Source organism: Cervus elaphus, chromosome 18 (assembly GCF_910594005.1).
Source record: "Cervus elaphus chromosome 18, mCerEla1.1, whole genome shotgun sequence".
Taxonomy (NCBI): domain Eukaryota; kingdom Metazoa; phylum Chordata; class Mammalia; order Artiodactyla; family Cervidae; genus Cervus; species Cervus elaphus.
In genome coordinates, this window is record NC_057832.1 from 57419948 (window position 1) to 57438413 (window position 18466).

Sequence of the window (18466 nt, forward strand, 5' to 3'; positions counted from 1 at the left end):
AAAACATTTTTTCAACCCAAAATGAGATTTTAAGAATTAATCAGTTGCCACATTTACATTTTCAAGGAAAAAAATATAAAACATCAGAAAAAGCAGATTATTTTGCTTGAGGAAGGGCCCACATGTGGTCTTTTGCACACACCACCTGTCACACTCGAGCCCCTGAGGCACATCAATGATAAATCAATTCTTCTCACCCAGCAAATATGCATACGCACATCCCTCACCTAACACTAGTTTTTACAGAATGGAATTCAGAAACAGGACAGACAGGTCCACCCTGAACCCACCTTGACAGGAGTACGATTAGCAGAAGACTAAAATCCTCTAATTACAAGGTGGTTTCACACAGACTGAAAAACAGTCCCAAAGCCCATACCACAGGACTCTATAGAATCTGAATCAAGAGTACCCAGGACTATACGAGGTTAGCTACACACAGGATTTGTTACACTGAGAAGTAATTATCATCTACCTGGCATTCTCTGTAAGATGGAACAATAAGATCAGAAGGACCTATTCTCCCTTTAGGCTCTGTTAAAAATTCAACTTTCTCTGTGCAGTAAAGGTTCTAACTGGAGGAAAGGGAAGGCAGGAGTTTTAGACAATTGAACACACTCAATCCTGCATCTTCACCTTCTTAGGTGAGGACTAACACTCTTTGAAAAGGTCAATAGAAACTAAGCAAGGCACACCTTTCATCCAGAAGTGAGGCCCATGGTCCAGTGGAGGCCCCGGGGCACAGTCAGGAGAGCGAGGTGTGAATTTCCATTTGCCACGTACTTACTCAAGGCCCTTTGGCAAAAGACTGAAACTCTGGTCTCTTCTAACAGGAATTGTCAATTCATTTAGAAACTGGGAAAACACCCTAACTTTATCCATCTGGCAAGTATCCAAGTCCCCCCTTTTAAAATTACATAATTTGAAAACACAGAGAAAAACAATTATCATCTATTAATGCATATATGTGGACTCCAGAAAAATAGTATAGATAATCTTATTTTCAAAACAGAAACAGAGGCAGAGAACAAAGCTATGGACACCAAGGAGGAGTGGTAGGATGAACTGGGAGTTTGGGATTGATATATATACACGATTGATACTATGTATAGAACAGATAACTAAGGAGAAACTTCTGTACAGCATAGGCAACTCTACCCACTGCTGTGGTGACCAAGGTGCGAAGGAAATCCAAAAAAGAGGGGATATATATACACACACACACACACACACGGAGGGCATACCAACCCACTCTAGGATTCTTGCCTAGAGAATTCCACAGACAGAGGACCACACGGGGGTCACAGAGAATCTGCCACAACTGAAACACCTTAGCACACATGCACGTGTATATATATATACATATAGTTGATGCACTTTGCTGCACAGTAGGACATTGAAAAGCAAGTAAATGCTGATTAAAACTAATTTTAAAAATTTGAAAACACAACATAAAAGTGGGAAAAGAATGAAACTAGAAGATCAAGATGCAAAGTCCATTTGACTCCTAAATGGTATCCCATGGTTCTAAGTTCAAATTTCCAGTTTCTTTGGGCTGGTGTCAATTTATGTTTTCTGGCATGAAGGCTGGAATGCTTGTGGTTTTTAATCTTCCCTCAAGTAAAGGAAGATGGGACTGTCAGTTGAGAAAAGTTTTTAATCCTTGTTGTATAAAATGTCTACTATAGAGGCAGCCTGCAGTCACAATTTTCAAAAATGAATTTAGTGTTTGTGAAACGAGTAGTCCTTACATTCTTGCGGTCCAAGAAAATCAGCAAACAGAAAATGAAAAAAATCAACCACTGGAATGGTACAAAAGGCTATTAAATTTAAAGGGAAGTCTGGACAAATAAAACTCAAAATAAAAAGGCTTACACTAAGACTAGCTTCAATTTGCTTTTAAGAATCATCTGTACAAAGGAGAAGGCTGCCTGGAGCATGTACTTACCATTCCTTCTACTTCTTCATTGACTCCGTCCACCGGGGCACACTCGCTGGCGTGGCCATAGCAGAAGCAGTTTCCTCGAACCACCATATCGTAAACCGCGTAATAATACTTCTCTCTGATTTCCATTCTGGAATCCAAAAGGTTATCTCCCAAAGTATGTAGTTTCACAAACTTGATCCTCAAGTTGGTAATTTTTAAGAGATCTACGAAGGTCACCAAGAAGATGAAAAGTATGATCAAAGAAGCAAGACTTTGTTTGCAATTAAGACAACACCTTTCTTCTTTATAGAAACACATGACAAATAAAAATAGCTTATGTAAAGTTTACTTCCCTTTCATGATCTAGATGCTTGTAATAAGAAAGTTTACCCTAAAGTGAAGGTCTCTGGAAGAAAGGTTACTCCCTTCTCATCACCATTCAATAAGAACATCTATTCTATGATGGATTTGTTGGCAGACTGATGTTGTAGAAAGAAGTGTGAAAGTAGAGAAATTTAAGAATGCAGTTGCATGCTTGCCAGAAGTCACTGGCACACAGTAATCTAAACTACTGCAATACCACCTGGTTCCCACAGCAATTAGTGTTAGTCTCAAAATCAGAAAATTCCATTTAGGTGGGAAAGAATTTATCAAAGCACCCTAATTGTCATTATTATTGTAAGATAGAAAACATGTTTGTGTTTATTTCTGGAGGAAAAAATGCTACCTGAAATTTCCCACCAATCAGATGAAACACAAGTTACTAAAATCAGTTTGACATGATAGGATAACCATAATCAAAGGACTGACTATCTCAAACAAGTTTTGAAGCACCATTACAACCTACAACTTTTTTGGTCCTTGTTTTACAATACAATTTACCAATATAATACAGTAGCATGAAGATAAAGGAGTTTAGTTGGGATGTTGGGGCAGATTGCTTTCCTAAATAGAGATTCTTGTAGAGAAATGTCTCTTATTTGAACTTTCCTTCCTTTTCCTAGCTTTATAGACCAATGCTTAGTACAGAAGCGGGGGCATCAATGACATTCTCTAGTAACTTGATAAACTAACAGTCATATAGCCTTCTCCATCAGTACTTTCATTAATCACTAAGTTGCTAAACATTAATTACTAAACAGTCTACCTGCCCTCCCCTTTTAGCTCCATAGCCTGAAACTGCTTCTAAGCTTTCCTTTCATTTCTGTTGATGGATTCTTACAATTTACAACACAGGACAATGGGGCATTAGCCCAATACATCAGATACTTTCAAAGCCTAGATACAATTTTAAATACTTACAACATATGCACAGCGTACAATGAAGACTATAGAAATAGCTGTGGGTTGAAAGAGAAAGCCTATGAGGCCATGCATTCAACTTAGGCTCTTTGTAAAATCAAAAACTAAACAGAGAAATTGTGGTACTACTTTGCTGAATGGAATTTCTGAATGCCAGCATTTTCTCCTGCACAGAATGAGCACAAGTGCCTATTGACAAGAGGCCAAAAAACAAACTCGAAGAGCAGCTGGAGTATTTAGAAACCCTTGAGCTGATCTCTGGAAGTCCTCAGAAGAGCAACTGTGCTCCCTTCGAGCTCTCCTGCCGTATTTAACCACATCTAAGCCTCAAATTGACTGCTGTCTTAAGAGGCACAATCACTTTTGAAGTGAGTCTCAGAGGACTCAAACAGTAGGGACAGCTAAAGAGATATTGTTCCCTTGATCACAAAGTAAATCCAAAGCGTGATCTGTTACAATGGATGCTTGTTTGATATAGAAATAGATTTTCTGATGCCACTGAACGGCCAAACACAACAGAATTCTAACGGCAGCACACTCCCCAAGTAAAACAAGTACCACCCAAAAGGAACAAACTTAGAGACCCAGGAGGTGTTGGTCAAGGAACTTGTGCAGACTCTTCTTGAAACTGGATTTTGAGAGCAGGGAGCACAGGTCTCCCAGAGCACACTTAGAAATGACACAAAGCTGAACGTGCCATTAAATATTTGATATTATAATATGTGAAGTCAGACAGAGAAGGAAAAATATAGGATGTCGCTTATATGTGGAACCTAATTTTAAAAAATGATACAAATGAACTTATTTACAAAACAGAAAGATTTACAGATTTTGAAAACAAACTTCTGGTTAGCAAAGGGAAACCCGGCGGGGTGGGGGTGGGGGGAAGGAGAGATCAATCCGGAGCTTGGGAGGAACGCACACACACTGCTGTATATAACATAGATAACCAACAAGGACTTATTGTATATAACAGAAGGAGCTCTGCTCAATATTCCGGGATAACCTATGAGAAAACAATCTGGAAAATAATGAATACATGTATAGCTGAAACACTTTGTGTACACCTGAAACTAATACAACACGGTAAACCAACTGTACTCCAATAAAAATGTTTTTTAAAATAAAATTTAAAATCGTAAAAAATGTGTTTGACAATAGGATGAATAAATTCTGGACCAGAGATGATCTGGGCCACTTGTAAAATTAATTTAAGCAGGGAAATGGTACTTTTTTGGCAATCTTCCCTGGAGTCCTTCAGTTCTACTCTTTCATGCTGTGAGCTGGGGGGTAAGGGGGGGTGTGTGTGTGTGTATGCGCACCATGGGTTCAAATTAGGGGAAGACCAGCGAGGCCCTGGCCCACCTCCGCTCAATTGACTGCACCTCAGCAGCTGGAGAGAGGGAGCCTCACCTTCGCTGAGGTGTGGGACCCAGTCTAGAAAAGGTCTGAGTGACAGCTGAAGGCAGCAACAACGCCAAGAGAGGCAGCAGCTTCACGGATCCAGCACTTTCTATGTGTCAGGCACTTTGGTGAGTCATTTATATATATTAACTCATTTTCCTTCCACAACAACCATAAGGTCAATATGACTATCTCCATTTACAGATGAAAAAATAAAGACTAAGAAAAATTTTAAATAAATTCCTTGCCTAAGATCACAGAATACGCTGGAGCTAGAACTTAAGCCCAGCTCTGTTGGATTCCCAAGCCCATTCTTTTAATTAGTGCACATTCTGCCTCGCAAGAAGATCAAAATAAGACATAAGCATGGTTCCTGAATGATGGAAAGCCCTCTGAACTGAGAGTCATAACAAGAACACTTAGGATCCGACATTAAATAGCCAACTCACTTTATGCATGTTAGTCCAACCCTCTGAGCCACAGCTGACTCATCTGGAAAATGGAACTACAACCCTCATTGAGCATATTGAGCAAGGTTGAGACCTATGATTTCCCCCAGGATTCTTTCTTTTCTTCTTCCTCTGACAATAAGAGCCCTGGCCAAGAGTTTGAGAACGCACACAGCCACTGGCTAGAGAGGTTTCCCAGCATCTCCTGAAGCATAGCCAGGGGACCACTTTGGCCAATGGCGTGTGAACGGATGTGATGTATGGCTTCTAAGCCACTTGCCTTTTACTTGTCTCCTCTTGCAGGTTGGTACAAGGACAAGGTGGGGTTTTTCCAGGTCTGACCATGTGGACACGGACTATAAGCCAGAAGGAACTTGGGAACCTGGGTGATCTAATGGCTACAAGTGCCAGATTTAGCAATAAAAATACAAGATGCTCAGTTACCTTTGAATTTCAGATAAACACCTAATCATTTTGGTACAAATACTTCCCAAATACCACAGGAGACATGGTTATCCTCACCCACAAATATTGCATGAAATATGCTCATACTAATCACAAATATTACATGGGATGTAGTTATGCTAAAAAATAATTTATCATTTATCTGAAAATTCATATTGAACAGGGTTTCAGCCTGTATTTTATCTGGTAAGACTGTTTGCTTGTGACAGGCGAACGGTATTTTATTTGGAAATCCCTCTGGATGATTCTGTAAGAGAGAAATAAACTTTTTTGTTTGAGACGCTGCATTTTGGGGGAAACTTTGTTAGCAATACCCTAAAAATGAAAGTGAAAGTCACTCAGTCATGTTCGACTCTTTGCAACCCTATGGACTATAGCCCACCAGGCTCTTCTGTCCATGGGATTCTCCAGGCAAGAATACTGGAGTGGGTTGCCATTCCCTTCTCTAGGGGATTTTCCCAACCCAGGGTTTGAACCCAGGTCTCCTGCATTGCAGGCAGACTCTTTAGCGACTGAGCTGCCAGGGAAGCTAACCTGTACCTTAATTATGCATGTGAGTTCTGTCATGTCTGACTCTTTGCAAACCCATGGGCTCCTCTGTCCATGGAATTTTCTAGGCAAGAATACTGGAGCAGGTTGCCATGTCCTTCTCCAGGATCTCTTCCCAACCCAGGGATTGAACCCACATCTCTTGTGTCCCTACATTAGTAGGCAGACTGTTTACCAGGTGAGTCATCAGGGAAGCCTTAATTATACATATACATAATCATATATCTATACACATAATATATAGGATATATATTAATGTATCACACACACACACACATATCATATACGATTTTCCAGTTGGTGCTAGTGGTAAAGAACCCGCCTGCCAATTCAGGAGAACTTGAGAGCTTTGGGTTTGATCCCTGAGTCGGGAAGGTTCCCTGGAAGAGGGCATGGCAATCCACTCCAGTATTCTTGTCTGGAGAATCCCATGGACAGAGGAGCCTGGTGGGTTAGAGTCCACAGGGCTGCAAGGAGTCAGACCTGACTGAAGAAACTTAGCACACGTATATTATTTTTATATACACATACACATATATATAACAAACAAGCAAATGAGGTATTATATGACCAGCATAATGGTCATATGAGGACTTATGACATCAACCTTTTACTCTTATCAAAATATGTTCCTGTCAGTGAGGACTTTGATTATTGCCAATTTCAAAAGCTTCTAGTATAGCACTGCAGAGAAAGAAGGAAATGAAGAGGGTGGATTCAGCACTGAGTATTTTTTTTTTTTTTTTTTTTTAGCACTGAGTATTTAGATTCTGGGTAGCAGTGGTCTGGGTAAACTTTCTCCCATGATTGTGGTTTTCCATCCAAGCTTTTATTTGAAAACAGGCTTACTCTGTATCCTTGGACTGTAAGGATCTTCTATTCTGAAAGCAGGATCTAAAGCACGAAATATCACCTAAAAATAGACAGAAGAGTAATTGGTATTTTTGCTACAATCAAAAACTGGATTTGTAATAGCATGGAAAATAAAAAGTATAAACAGACCTCTCCTTCTGTTGAGGGCTCAATGTCAGAATATCGGGAATCACAAATTATATCGTCGACTTTCTTCATGGGGCCGGTGGAAATGCCCGGAAATGAGCTCTCACAGTCATAGGCAAAGTATCTGTATACACCCCAGGTTTTTCCAAAGTCGGACGACCGTTCTATCAGCATAGCAGCTGGACGGAATGTCTAAAGACAGGGTGGAAGAGACTCACTGCATGCTTTTATTGGTTATCTATATTTTTTTAAATCCCAGAGGAAAATATCACTCAACTGTATGCCACAAACCCTGACTGCATGTGGTTGGTATTTCACTGTGGCTGGATTTCAAATACTTCAAGCTGTTCCATGGAGCCTCTTCTTGCAGGAAAGTGTCTCGCCTCTAAATACTGCACTTTCTCCCACCCTATTAGAGACTAGTAAGCTGTTTCTCTTTAGAAGCTGATTATAAACAGGCCTTAGTGCAGACAAGTTTTGGCGCATTGAGCCACCATGCCCATGACGTGACAGCTGAGGTTGACTGCTTGTTCCTTCACGCCGTCATTTAATCATTCAGTAGATGTGTAATGACAGCTACTCAGTACCAGACAATGGTCTAAGTGCTGTAACTCATCCAATAAGGTCCAGGAACGGGTAGAAAACATTTACAAAAATATCCATCACACTTTATAGTAGAGTCACATGCAGTGTTCTTTGGAAAAACAAGGAGAAGCAATTACTAACTCAAGAAGCTGGAGAACACCGAAATTCTAGCTACACACCCCAAAGCAACTGAAAGCGGGGACTCAGATGACTCTCATACATAAACATTTAGAGCAGCATTATTCATAATCACCAACAAGTGGAAATCACTCAAGTGTCCATTAACGGATAATGGATATACAAAAGGTGATACATATAAGCAATGGACTATTATTATTCAGCAATAAATAGAACTGAAATTCAGATACTTCCTATGACATGGATGAACTTTGGAAACATTACTAGGTGTGGTCACTCACCTAGAGCTAGACATCCTGGACTGTGAAGACATGTGGGTCTTAGGAAATATTACTCTGAACAAAGCTAGTGGAGGTGATGGAATTCCAGCTAAGCTATTTAAAATCTTAAAAGATGATGCTGTTAAAGTGCTGCATGCAATATGCCAGCAAATTTGGAAAATCAGCAATGGCCACAGGACTGGAAAAGGTCAGTTTTCATTCCAATCTCAAAGAAAGGCAATGTCAAAGAAAGTTCAAATTACGGTACAACTGTGTTCATTTCACATGTTAGCAACATAATCCTCAAAATCCTTCAAGCTAGGCTTCAGCAGTATGTGAAGAGAGAAATTCCAGATGTACAAGCTAGATTTAGAAAAGATATAGGAACCAGGATCAAACTGCCAATATCTGATCATAGAGAAAGCAAGGGAATTCCAGAAAAACATCTACTTCTGCTTCATTAACTATGCTAAAGCCTTTGATTTTGTAGATCACAATTGTGGAAAATTCTTCAAAAGATGGGAATACCCCACCACCTTACTTGTCTCCTGAGAAATCTGTATGCAGATCAAGAAGCAACAGTTAGAACTGAACATGGTAAAATGGACTGGTTCAAAATTAGAAAAGGAGTACGTCAAGGCTGTATATTGTCACCCTGCTTATTTAACTTATATGCAGAGTACGTCATGCCAAATGCCAGGCTGAATGACTCACAAGCTGGAATTAAAATTGCTGGGAGAAATATCAACAACCTCAGATATGCAGATTGTACCACTCCAGTGGCAGAAAGTGAAGAGGAACTAAAGAGCTTCTTGATGGGGGTGAAAGAGGAGAGTAAAAAGCTGGCTTAAAACTCAGCATTCAAAAAACTAAGATCATGGCATTAGGTCCCATCATTTCATGGCAAATAAATGGGGGAAAAGTGGAAACCGTGACAGATTTTATTTGCTTTGGCTCCAAAAATCACTGGCTCCAAAAACCACCAGATGGTATGTGCAGCCACAAAATTAAAAGACGTTTGCTCCTTGGAAGAAAAGCTATGACAAATCTAGAAAGCATGTTAAAAAGCATAGACATCACTTTGCCAACAAAGGTCCATCTAGTCAAAGCTATGGTTTTTCCAGTATTCATGTATGGATGTGAGAGTTAGACTATAAAAAAGGCTAAGCACCAAAGAATTGGTGCTTTCAAACTGTGGTAAAGGAGAAGACTCTTGAGAGTCCCCTGGACTGCAAGGAGATCAAACCAGTCAATCCTAAAGGAAATCAACCTTGCATATTCACTGGAAGCACTGATGCTAAAGCTCCAGTACTTTGGCCACCTGATATGAACAGCCAAGTCAGTGGAAAAGACCCTAATGTTGGGAAAGATTGATGGCAAGAGGAGAAGGGGGCAACAGAGGATAGATGGTTGCATGGCATCACCAACTCTATGGACATGAGTTTGAGCAAACTCTGGGAAATAGTGGAGGACAGGGAAGCCTGGAGTGCTGCAGTCCATGGGGTCACAAAAAGTTGGACATAGCCAGTGAACAATAACAAGGGTCTTTAAAAGGGTAATCATGGCAAATAGATGGGGAAACAGTGAAAACAGTGACAGACTTTATTTTCTTGGGCTCCAAAATTACTGCAGATGGTGACTGCAGCCATGAAATTAAAAGACACTTGCACCTTGGAGGAAAAGCTATGATCAACCTAGATAGCGTATTAAAACGCAGAGATACTACTTTGCCAACAAAGGTCCATCTAGTCAAAGCTATGGTTTTCCCAGTAGTCATGTAAGGATGTGAGAGTTGGACTATAAAGAAAGCTGAGCACCAAAGAATTGATGCTTTTGAACTGTGGTGTGGGAGCAGACTCTCGAGAGTCCTTTGGACTGCAAGGAGATCCAACCAGTCCATTCTAAAGGAAATCATTCCTGAATATTCATTGGAAGGACTGATGCTGAAGCTGAAACTCCAATACTTTGGCACCTGATGTGAAGAACTGACTCATTTGAAAAGACCCTGACGCTGGGAAAGATTGAAGGCATGAGGAGAAGGGGATGACAGAGGATGAGATGGTTGGAAGGCATCACCTACTCAATGGACATGAAATCTGAGTAAACTCTGGGAGTTGGTAATGGACCTGGCGTGCTGCAGGCCATGGGGTCACAAAGAGTCGGATATGACTGAGCAACTGAACTGAACTGAAAGTAAAATGAGGTCATTGGAGTGGGCCCTAATCCCACATGACTGATGTCTTTAAAGAAGAAGATATTAGGACACTGACAGGTACAGAGGTAAAGACACAGGGAGAAGACAGTCATGTACAAAGCCAAGGAGAGACAGAGGCCACAGAAGAAACCAACGCTACTGACACCTTCATCTCAGACTACATGCGTCCAGACCCTGAGAAAATCCATTTCTGTTGTTTAAGTCACCCAGTCTGTGCAGTTTGCAACAGCAGTCCTAGCACACTAACACAGCTTCACAACACATTTGTCGGACAGATGGGGAAGTGAAGGCTCAGAGAAATCACCTAACTCACCAGCTACTGGCAGAGAGAATTCAAACCCAGGCTGAATGAAGATCTCTTCTGCCTCTCTGGTTACTGGTGTAAAGGCAGCCTGAAAAATGGATGTCAGGAGGAGGAAAAGGACAAGAATTCTGGAAGCAAGCAGGACAGAGATTTAGGAGGTTGTGGTGAACAGGGACAACTGGAAATATGAGATGAAACAAAATGAACACTAAAAATAAGCAAATGCTTCAACAGTGATGAATGAAAGGGAAGCTGACTCAGCAAACAGAATCTGAACAAAGACACTTCTGAATTCCAACCAGTGCTTGACTTATAGAGGACAAACTCGTTACCGGTGGGGAGCAGGGGAGGGGCAATGTAGAGTTGGGGACTGGGAGCAACACACTATTGGGTGTTAGATAGGTTACAGGGAATATAGCCAATATTTTGTAATAACTGTTACTGGAGAGTGATCTTAAAAAATTATATAAAAATGAAAAATTTTTTCAGAGAGGTCAAATGTTGCAGGCCGAGATGACCAAGAACTTGAACAGGATCATAAAAAAATAAATAAAAATAAAATCTGGGTGACAACTAAAGTGAAAAGTAGCACATGCCCAGATCTCCTTGCACCTTCCTTAATAATCTTGATGATCTTTCTCACTGATAAAAGGAGACAAGGGTAAGGAAATGAAAAGTCATATTTTGATAGATTCTTTGACTTATACATTTACTAGTTGTTCAGGCTTAATTTATTTTTTACCTATTCGGAAATACAAGGAAATGATACTTTATATTAAACCTGAGAGAGTATTAGGCTAAGAATTTTAAAATAAGGGGGATAAAACCCCAATAACTAACTGAACCACGGCAAACCCTCCGACGGGACACAGCTCCTTGGTGGTGACACCTGGAGAGAGACTAGCCTGATGTCTCTATGTCACAAGGGAGCCTTACAGCCATCCTGGCTGTGCTTCCTTATTCCTCCCCTCTGGAACCTTCCAAGTCCCAAAAGGCCAATTTCCCGTGAGGTTAGGAAGCTGCTGGAAACCAGGACAATGCATTTTACCTACAGAAGGGAAGTCTTTCTGTGCTGTTTGCTGAGTCATTGACCTTCTCAGGCCTCACACTGCTGCATAGCTGTCTCTGAATTTATACTAAATAAAAAAGCTGTGAGCTTGGAAACATCTGGCTATGTACAAAAACAGACTGTTGATATGCTAACTAGATTATGCAAGCCTAAGAAAGTCCAATCCACTTAGTAAGCACCTATCTCCCTGAAAATATTCTCAAATAATCCAGCAGTCCCAAGCCTGGGCATGTATCCAGACTATAATTCAAAAAGATGTTCACACCAGCACTATTTATAATAGGTAAGACATGGAGACAACCTAAATGTTAGTCTACAGATGAATGGATAAAGAAGATGTGGTACATATATATAATGGAATACTGCTTAGCCATAAAAAGAATGAAATAATGCCATTTGTAGCAACACAGATGGATCTAGAGATTATCATACTAAGTGAAACAGAGAAAGACAAATACCATATGATATCACTTAGACAGTAAGTCCCCTACATACAAACCTTCAAGTTCTGAATTTTCAAAGATGTGAACATGTTACTATCCAGACATCACTGGATCGTTTTTCTTCAAGAGGGTAGACAGAATTGGATCCAGCAAGGAACCAGAGCCTGTGCCATCAACATCAGGCGTGGGTGAAATTCCAGCTTGCCTTCCGTCCCCTTTGTTGATGATCCTTTAGCTCTACCATGTCTCACCTCCTTTCCCTCCTCCAGTTGGTAATGCTTCTTGCTGTTCTCTTGATGCTGGCCCCTAGATGTCAACTGTTGTACTGTACGACTGTACTTTCCAAAGTATTGTAAGATTAAAAGCTGTTTTATTTTTTGTGTTGGTTTGTTTTTTATGTATCATTTGTGTGAGAAATATGATAAACCAATTATAGTACAGTACTACACAGCTGATTGTGTTAGTTAGGTACCTAGGCTAACTTTGTTGGTCTTACAAATAAACTGGACCTACAAACTCTCCAAACAGAACTTAGTGGTACATAGGTGACTTACAGTATGGAATTTAAAATATGACACAAATGAACGTATCTATGAAACAGACTCACAGATATAGAGAACAGACTTTTGGATGCCAAGGGGAAGGGCAAGCAGGGGAGGGATAAATTGGGACTTTGGGATTAGCAGATGTAGTTATTACATGGGCTTCCCTGGTGGCTCAGGCAGGAAAGAATCTGCCTGCAGTGCAGAAGACCCAGGTTTGATCCCTGGGTCAGGAAGGTGCCAGTGGAAAAGGGAAATGCTACCCAAATAAATAAGGTCCTATTATATAGCACTGGGAACTATATTCAATAATCTGTAATAAACCATAATGGAAAAGAATATGAAAAAGAATGTATATATATATGTATATACATATACAAATGTATATGTGTCGTTTGTTTTATAGCACAACACTGTAAATCAACTATAGCTGAATAAAATAAATTTTAAAAAGGAATAAACACACTCTTCATCCTCACCCCCTTCCTGTCCTCACCACTCTTAATGGTATCAGCAGCCTCCAGGTTCTCCAGCTTGGACATCTCAGGAATCTTTGATTCATCCCTTTCCTAACCCTGCCTTCTACTGTTCTGCTTCTAATATTTCTCCAGTTCATGGTTCAACCTTTGACTCCCTTAGCAAACAGAGGCTCCTCCTCTGGGCAATAACTCTCAAAGTTAGCAGTCGCAGAGGGTAGCAGAGTATGGTGGCAAGGGGCGATGTGTGATTAGAAAAAGCTCTCCATGTCAGACTGACAGGACACCAGTTGCAGGAGGTGGCTCCCTCCTAGTTGAGAACCACAGCCCTGCCTAAGTCAGCTCCCCCTTACCGCGGACCTTGAGAGCCTCCTGCCTCTATGCCTTCTCTTCTCCATGCCCCAGGCCCTCCTTTGCTTTTCCTCTTGGCTCCCTCATTTCCTGAAACACAGGTCTCATTTCCTGTCCATGGCTCCCCATCTCCTACAAAGTTCACACTCCTCAGGAAGGAAGCAAGGTCCTTCTGGCTATAGTCTTACTTCCTGTTGCTCCCCTCACTAGCCCAAGTGTAGACATTCAAGGCATGTCTACATAGTACGTGCTGAACAAACTCTGTCCAAACTGTCCCACCACTGGGGATGTGCTCTCATCCTGTTTCCTCTGTCAAGAAGGCCTTTTCTTCTACCTCTTCCTCCTAAAATCCTGCTTACTCTTCCTGACCCAGGTCAAGTGCAGTCACAGTCCTCTCCTTGTAAAGCTTTCTCCTTTATTCCAGGCTAAAATGAATCTCCCCATCCTCCATGCTGATGGACATTGCCTGAACTTCTGCTATAGCAGTGAGCACATCTTGCCTTGTATCAAGTTATCTGCAAGTACACCTTCTTCCCTCGGGCTTCCCAGGTGGCACTAGAGGTAAAGAACCCACCTGCCAATTCAGGAAAAACGGGTTCAATCCCTGGGCTGGGAAGATTCCCCTGAAGGGGGGCACAGCAACCCATTCCAGTATTCTTGCCTGATAAATTCCATGGACAGAGGAGCCTGTTAGGCTACAGTCCATGGGGTTGCAAACAGTCGGACACAACTGAGCAACTGAACAACAAGATGCAGGCCACATCTGAGGTTGAGTCTTAATTCTAACTGCCAAGTTGAGCTCATGGCCAATGAAGGGACAAAGTGGTTTAGGGGAAGTCCTCCCCCACCTCATAGGAGCAGGTGACACAGTATAAACCTTCACCCTACCCTTCCCCCAAGCAGCAAGGGTGGGTTCCTGGGGAGAAGAAAGGGGATGAACCCAGGCCTGGGGACAGGTAGCCCAGCATCTCTCCTAGTCTCATCTCCTAGACCTCAATGCCTACTCCTGACCCTAGGCCTCCCAGGCTCACGCAGAGGACACAAGTTAAGACTTCAGTGGTTACCTGCCCACATGGTAAATCAAATCTACCCTGGGCACCTTTTCTAAAACCTGCAAGGGTAGAGACAAGGCCCCCATGCCCAATAGAAAACGACTCAAAAGTGATTTTAATCTGAGAAGCAATAAGTAAATTATGGGTTTTGTGTGCACCAACATGTACTTTAAGCCATATGAAGCCTGTCATTTCCAGGCAGCTGCTTAAGAAGAAACAAAGAGACTTTGTACAGAGCCATTCCTTAGTCCTGGAGTCATTTTACATCTCTCAAAGAAAAAGGATGGGAAAAAAATCCACACTGAAGAAAGCAGGCACATTTCTTAAAGAACTGTAAAACCGTTCCCACAAATTTTGCAAAACCTTGAAAACTAAAGATAACACACTTCCTTCCCAGTTACCAAAGTCAGCATTAAAACATCAACCCAAGGGAGGAGGGATTTACTCTCCAGATGTTTTACCATGGTTTGGGAGTGAGTCAAAGCTGTCTCTCTCCATGGGGAAATTAACAGATATCTAATTAAAAGTTTACAGTCAAATCATAGAACAGTGGCTCTCTCCACTTATTGCCACAAAGATAGAGTATCTATTAAGTGTAGTTATCCATGCCCATGTTTAAAAGCTGCTCAATTATCCTAATTTATAGCAACAATAATGTTTAGGTTCCCATTTAGGCCAACTCACAACAGCCATCCATTCTCAAAGGGGGAATTACACAATGCTCTCATTTGTGAGAAAGGGAGGGATTCCTTACCTTGAAGGTCATGATGAGATGAGTGAAATGAAATTCTGCTTCCAAATCCAGTTGGATAGTGACATTCTCCACGCCTATAGGATAATTTTTAAAAAGATAAACGGAAATAGCAATGTAAACAAGAACATCTGTGAACAACTGAGTCTAATCTCTTCAACTATCTTTATGCTCCTCATAGAAATTCTCTCTGCAGTCCACCTTAATCTGAAGATAAGATAATAACAATAACCCCCTGGCTTGATTGAGGTAATAAAGCACATCTCAGAATGACTCTTCAGCTGGTCACAAATCATTCTGGAGTTCAACGTATTGAATGTGCTCCCTGGAACAAGACATCTGGCGGAATGCCTTTAGTTGCTGTCAAGAAAGACATCCTTTGCTTAGTAAAAACTGAAAAGTCTTTCCAACTCTGTAAGCCAAGGGACTCTCAAAGGGGAAAAGAGAGGGGGCATTTCCTGCGCACCGTAGGGGTTCAGCTCTGCAGTCTGAGGCACAGGGACACAATCCAGTCAAAACACAAATATTCCTTTTTGTTTCTATGCAGCAGCAAAGAAAACAGGAGTCCACCATGAATGTGAGTTACACTCCAATTTAGAAAAACCTATCCCTGATGGAGAAGCCCTTGGGTGCGTTGCCACAATGGAGAAACAATGCCAAAGAGACAAAGAATGGGTCAAATAAATAAACTGCCCCAGAACAAATACTAACATCTTCCCTTTCAGGGGAAAGCCTGAACAAACAAATGAGCCTTTGCACTATGCCCTGGGGGTCAAGTCATCCCACGTTAAAAGGCTAAAAAGGCCACTGGAATTCCAGGGATGGACAGCACCTCCTCCACAATCCCCTGGGCCCTCGAGCCTGCCTGTTTGGTGAAGGAGACCTTTCCACATTTCCTGTGCTCCAGAGAGCTTTTGGGGGTTCAGCTTCCGGAGCAAGAGAAGTCTTAAATGCAGAAAGACAGGAATGTGTCAGAATGAATCATGTCACAGGCTGGTGTATTTTCAGGAAATCAGTAAGACTTTTGAAATAAACTCTCCCACTGGAAAACTGCCAAGTCAATTGGGGGTGGGGGTGGGGGAGGGAGGGAAAGTAGTCACTGGAACGGATATGAGTTAGTTGGAATGTTAAAGAAAAACAGTATCGTCATGCTAACTAACCTTATCTAACTTCTGAAAAAGAACCATATTACAAACCTTATCTAACTTCTGAAAAAGAGCCATATTACAAACCGACTCTCGAGGTTTCTTTCTGAGCAACATGTTAGCTAAGCAACTATCTGTCTCTCCCTTCCCAAGCTTTTAAGTACCTGCACTATTTGTTTAAAATGAAGAGATAACGAAATAATGTAAAGTCAGAGCAAGACTAGGACCAGTTCTGTAACATAAGAATGTATCTGCCAATGTGGGCTTGAAAAGCACATTCCATTTTAGATACCTAAACTGTAACGTGCTACACGTTTTTTTTTTTTAAATATGGGAAGAAAAATCCATGGAGAAAAGAACCAAGATCGTTCTTCTGTGGTGTATTTGATTTCTGTCAGGGAATAAAGCATCATCAGGGCTAAGTTAAAAGCAGCTGCACATTGCAAGCCGTTTTGAGTCTGAGCACTGATAATTTAATGCATCATGTAAAGCTCAACTTGGATAAAACACACAGAAAATAGAGAAAAATCACATTCATCAAGAAACTCTTCGATTGTGAACTATCAGACAGCAGAGAGATGATAGGAGACAGTAACAATCCTTCTGACTTTCTGAAGACTAAGTTCCATCCATCTAATCCTATCTAATCTCTTATAACAGTGACAGAGCCCTCAAGCCCCTTGGCTTGAAAATCCCTTCTTTGGGTCTTTGTCCTCTCTTGTCCCACAAACTCAGAATTGTGGAAACTGATTAATACCTGACGTAACCAAGAAAAACCCTCTTAGAGAACTACAGAGCTTGATGAACTATTTTACTGTCTATGAACTTGATACTGATGTTGAGGCACCCTTCTGCCTTTTTTTTGGCCGCACCACACTGCACCCAGTTAGCAGGGATGTTAGTTCCTCGACTAGGGACTGAACCCCGTGCCATCAGCAGTGATACCATGGAGTCCTAACCACTGGACTGCTGGGGAATTCCCAAGGCATCCTTCTAATTGTCTTTCAGTCTCACTGGAAGAATGTGGTCAGATAGGTCCCACATTTGTAATCAGATCTATGCTATTTCACAAGTCCCCTGTGACTCAAGTGCAGATTTACAGAAACTTCTCTTTTACCCTGAACTCTCAACTCAGATACCTTCCTATAAGAAATAACAAGGCTCTAACTGATAAATTGCTTTCTGACATCTAGTCTATCTCAATCAAGTTGATAACCAATGGAGTCCCAAAGGTTACCAATGAATAATCAACCTTCCCTAGAAATCAATAGTCTTTTAGAAAGCATGTATAATTTCATAATCAATTAGAAATAAGTCTACAAAGAGACTTCCTCCTGGGAATTCCCTGGCGGTCCAGTGGTTAGGACTCCATGCTTCCGCTGCAGGGGGCCCAGGTTTGATCCCTGGTCGAGAGCTAGGATCTTGAAAGCCTTGTGGTGCAAAAAACACTTCCTCTTTACAGACTGATAAATAACTGCAAAGCACCCCAAAGCTTCCTGGGCATCGAGCACATAATAAAGGGATCTAGCAGTGCCCAGGCTTCCTCTGGCCAAGCTTAGATTCACTTCTTTGAGTCCTTTCTAATCAATGCTTTTTTAAAAAAGATACAAAGGTAACTTATTATTAACAGCAAACACATTAACTCTACTGTTAGTCCCCAAATTTCAGCATTTGACTTGGAAACAAATGCAAAACTAAGTTGAGCTTAGTTGCACCACAATAGTAACATCATATTGGATGAATTTATTAAATCCCAACCCAAATGGCAAAGAAAGGAAAAAGGGTTGGATTCACACACTCACTAGAAAAGTTGACTTAGGGTCATTATCCATGTTGAGTGTCTGAGAAATTATGTCTAGTGTGTATTCATAGTACTATTGCTAAATTTTCTCTAGACGGAAGGAAGGTGGCTGATTTTGCCCTTTCTTTTGGGATTGATCAAAATGAAAGATGGCTGTTTTGTGGAAGGATGAGGGCCTGCGTGGGGTAAGGCCTTCCCATGCCCTCCCCAGACTGCCCCTGCACATTGCCACAGTCCCC

General features: G+C 41.3%; 1 protein-coding gene across 1 annotated transcript in view; it reads right to left on the minus strand.

Moving 5' to 3' along the window:
* LAMB1 (laminin subunit beta 1) overlaps window positions 1-18466 on the minus strand; it is a 74318-nt gene that overhangs the window by 50969 nt on the left and 4883 nt on the right. Inside the window, exons 5-8 of the mRNA XM_043871597.1 lie at window positions 15285-15358; window positions 7099-7287; window positions 6946-7009; window positions 1949-2151 (exon numbers count right to left, since the gene is read on the minus strand). Of these exons, the coding sequence (XP_043727532.1) occupies window positions 1949-2151; window positions 6946-7009; window positions 7099-7287; window positions 15285-15358 (530 nt within the window). The remainder of the gene's footprint in view (window positions 1-1948; window positions 2152-6945; window positions 7010-7098; window positions 7288-15284; window positions 15359-18466) is intronic.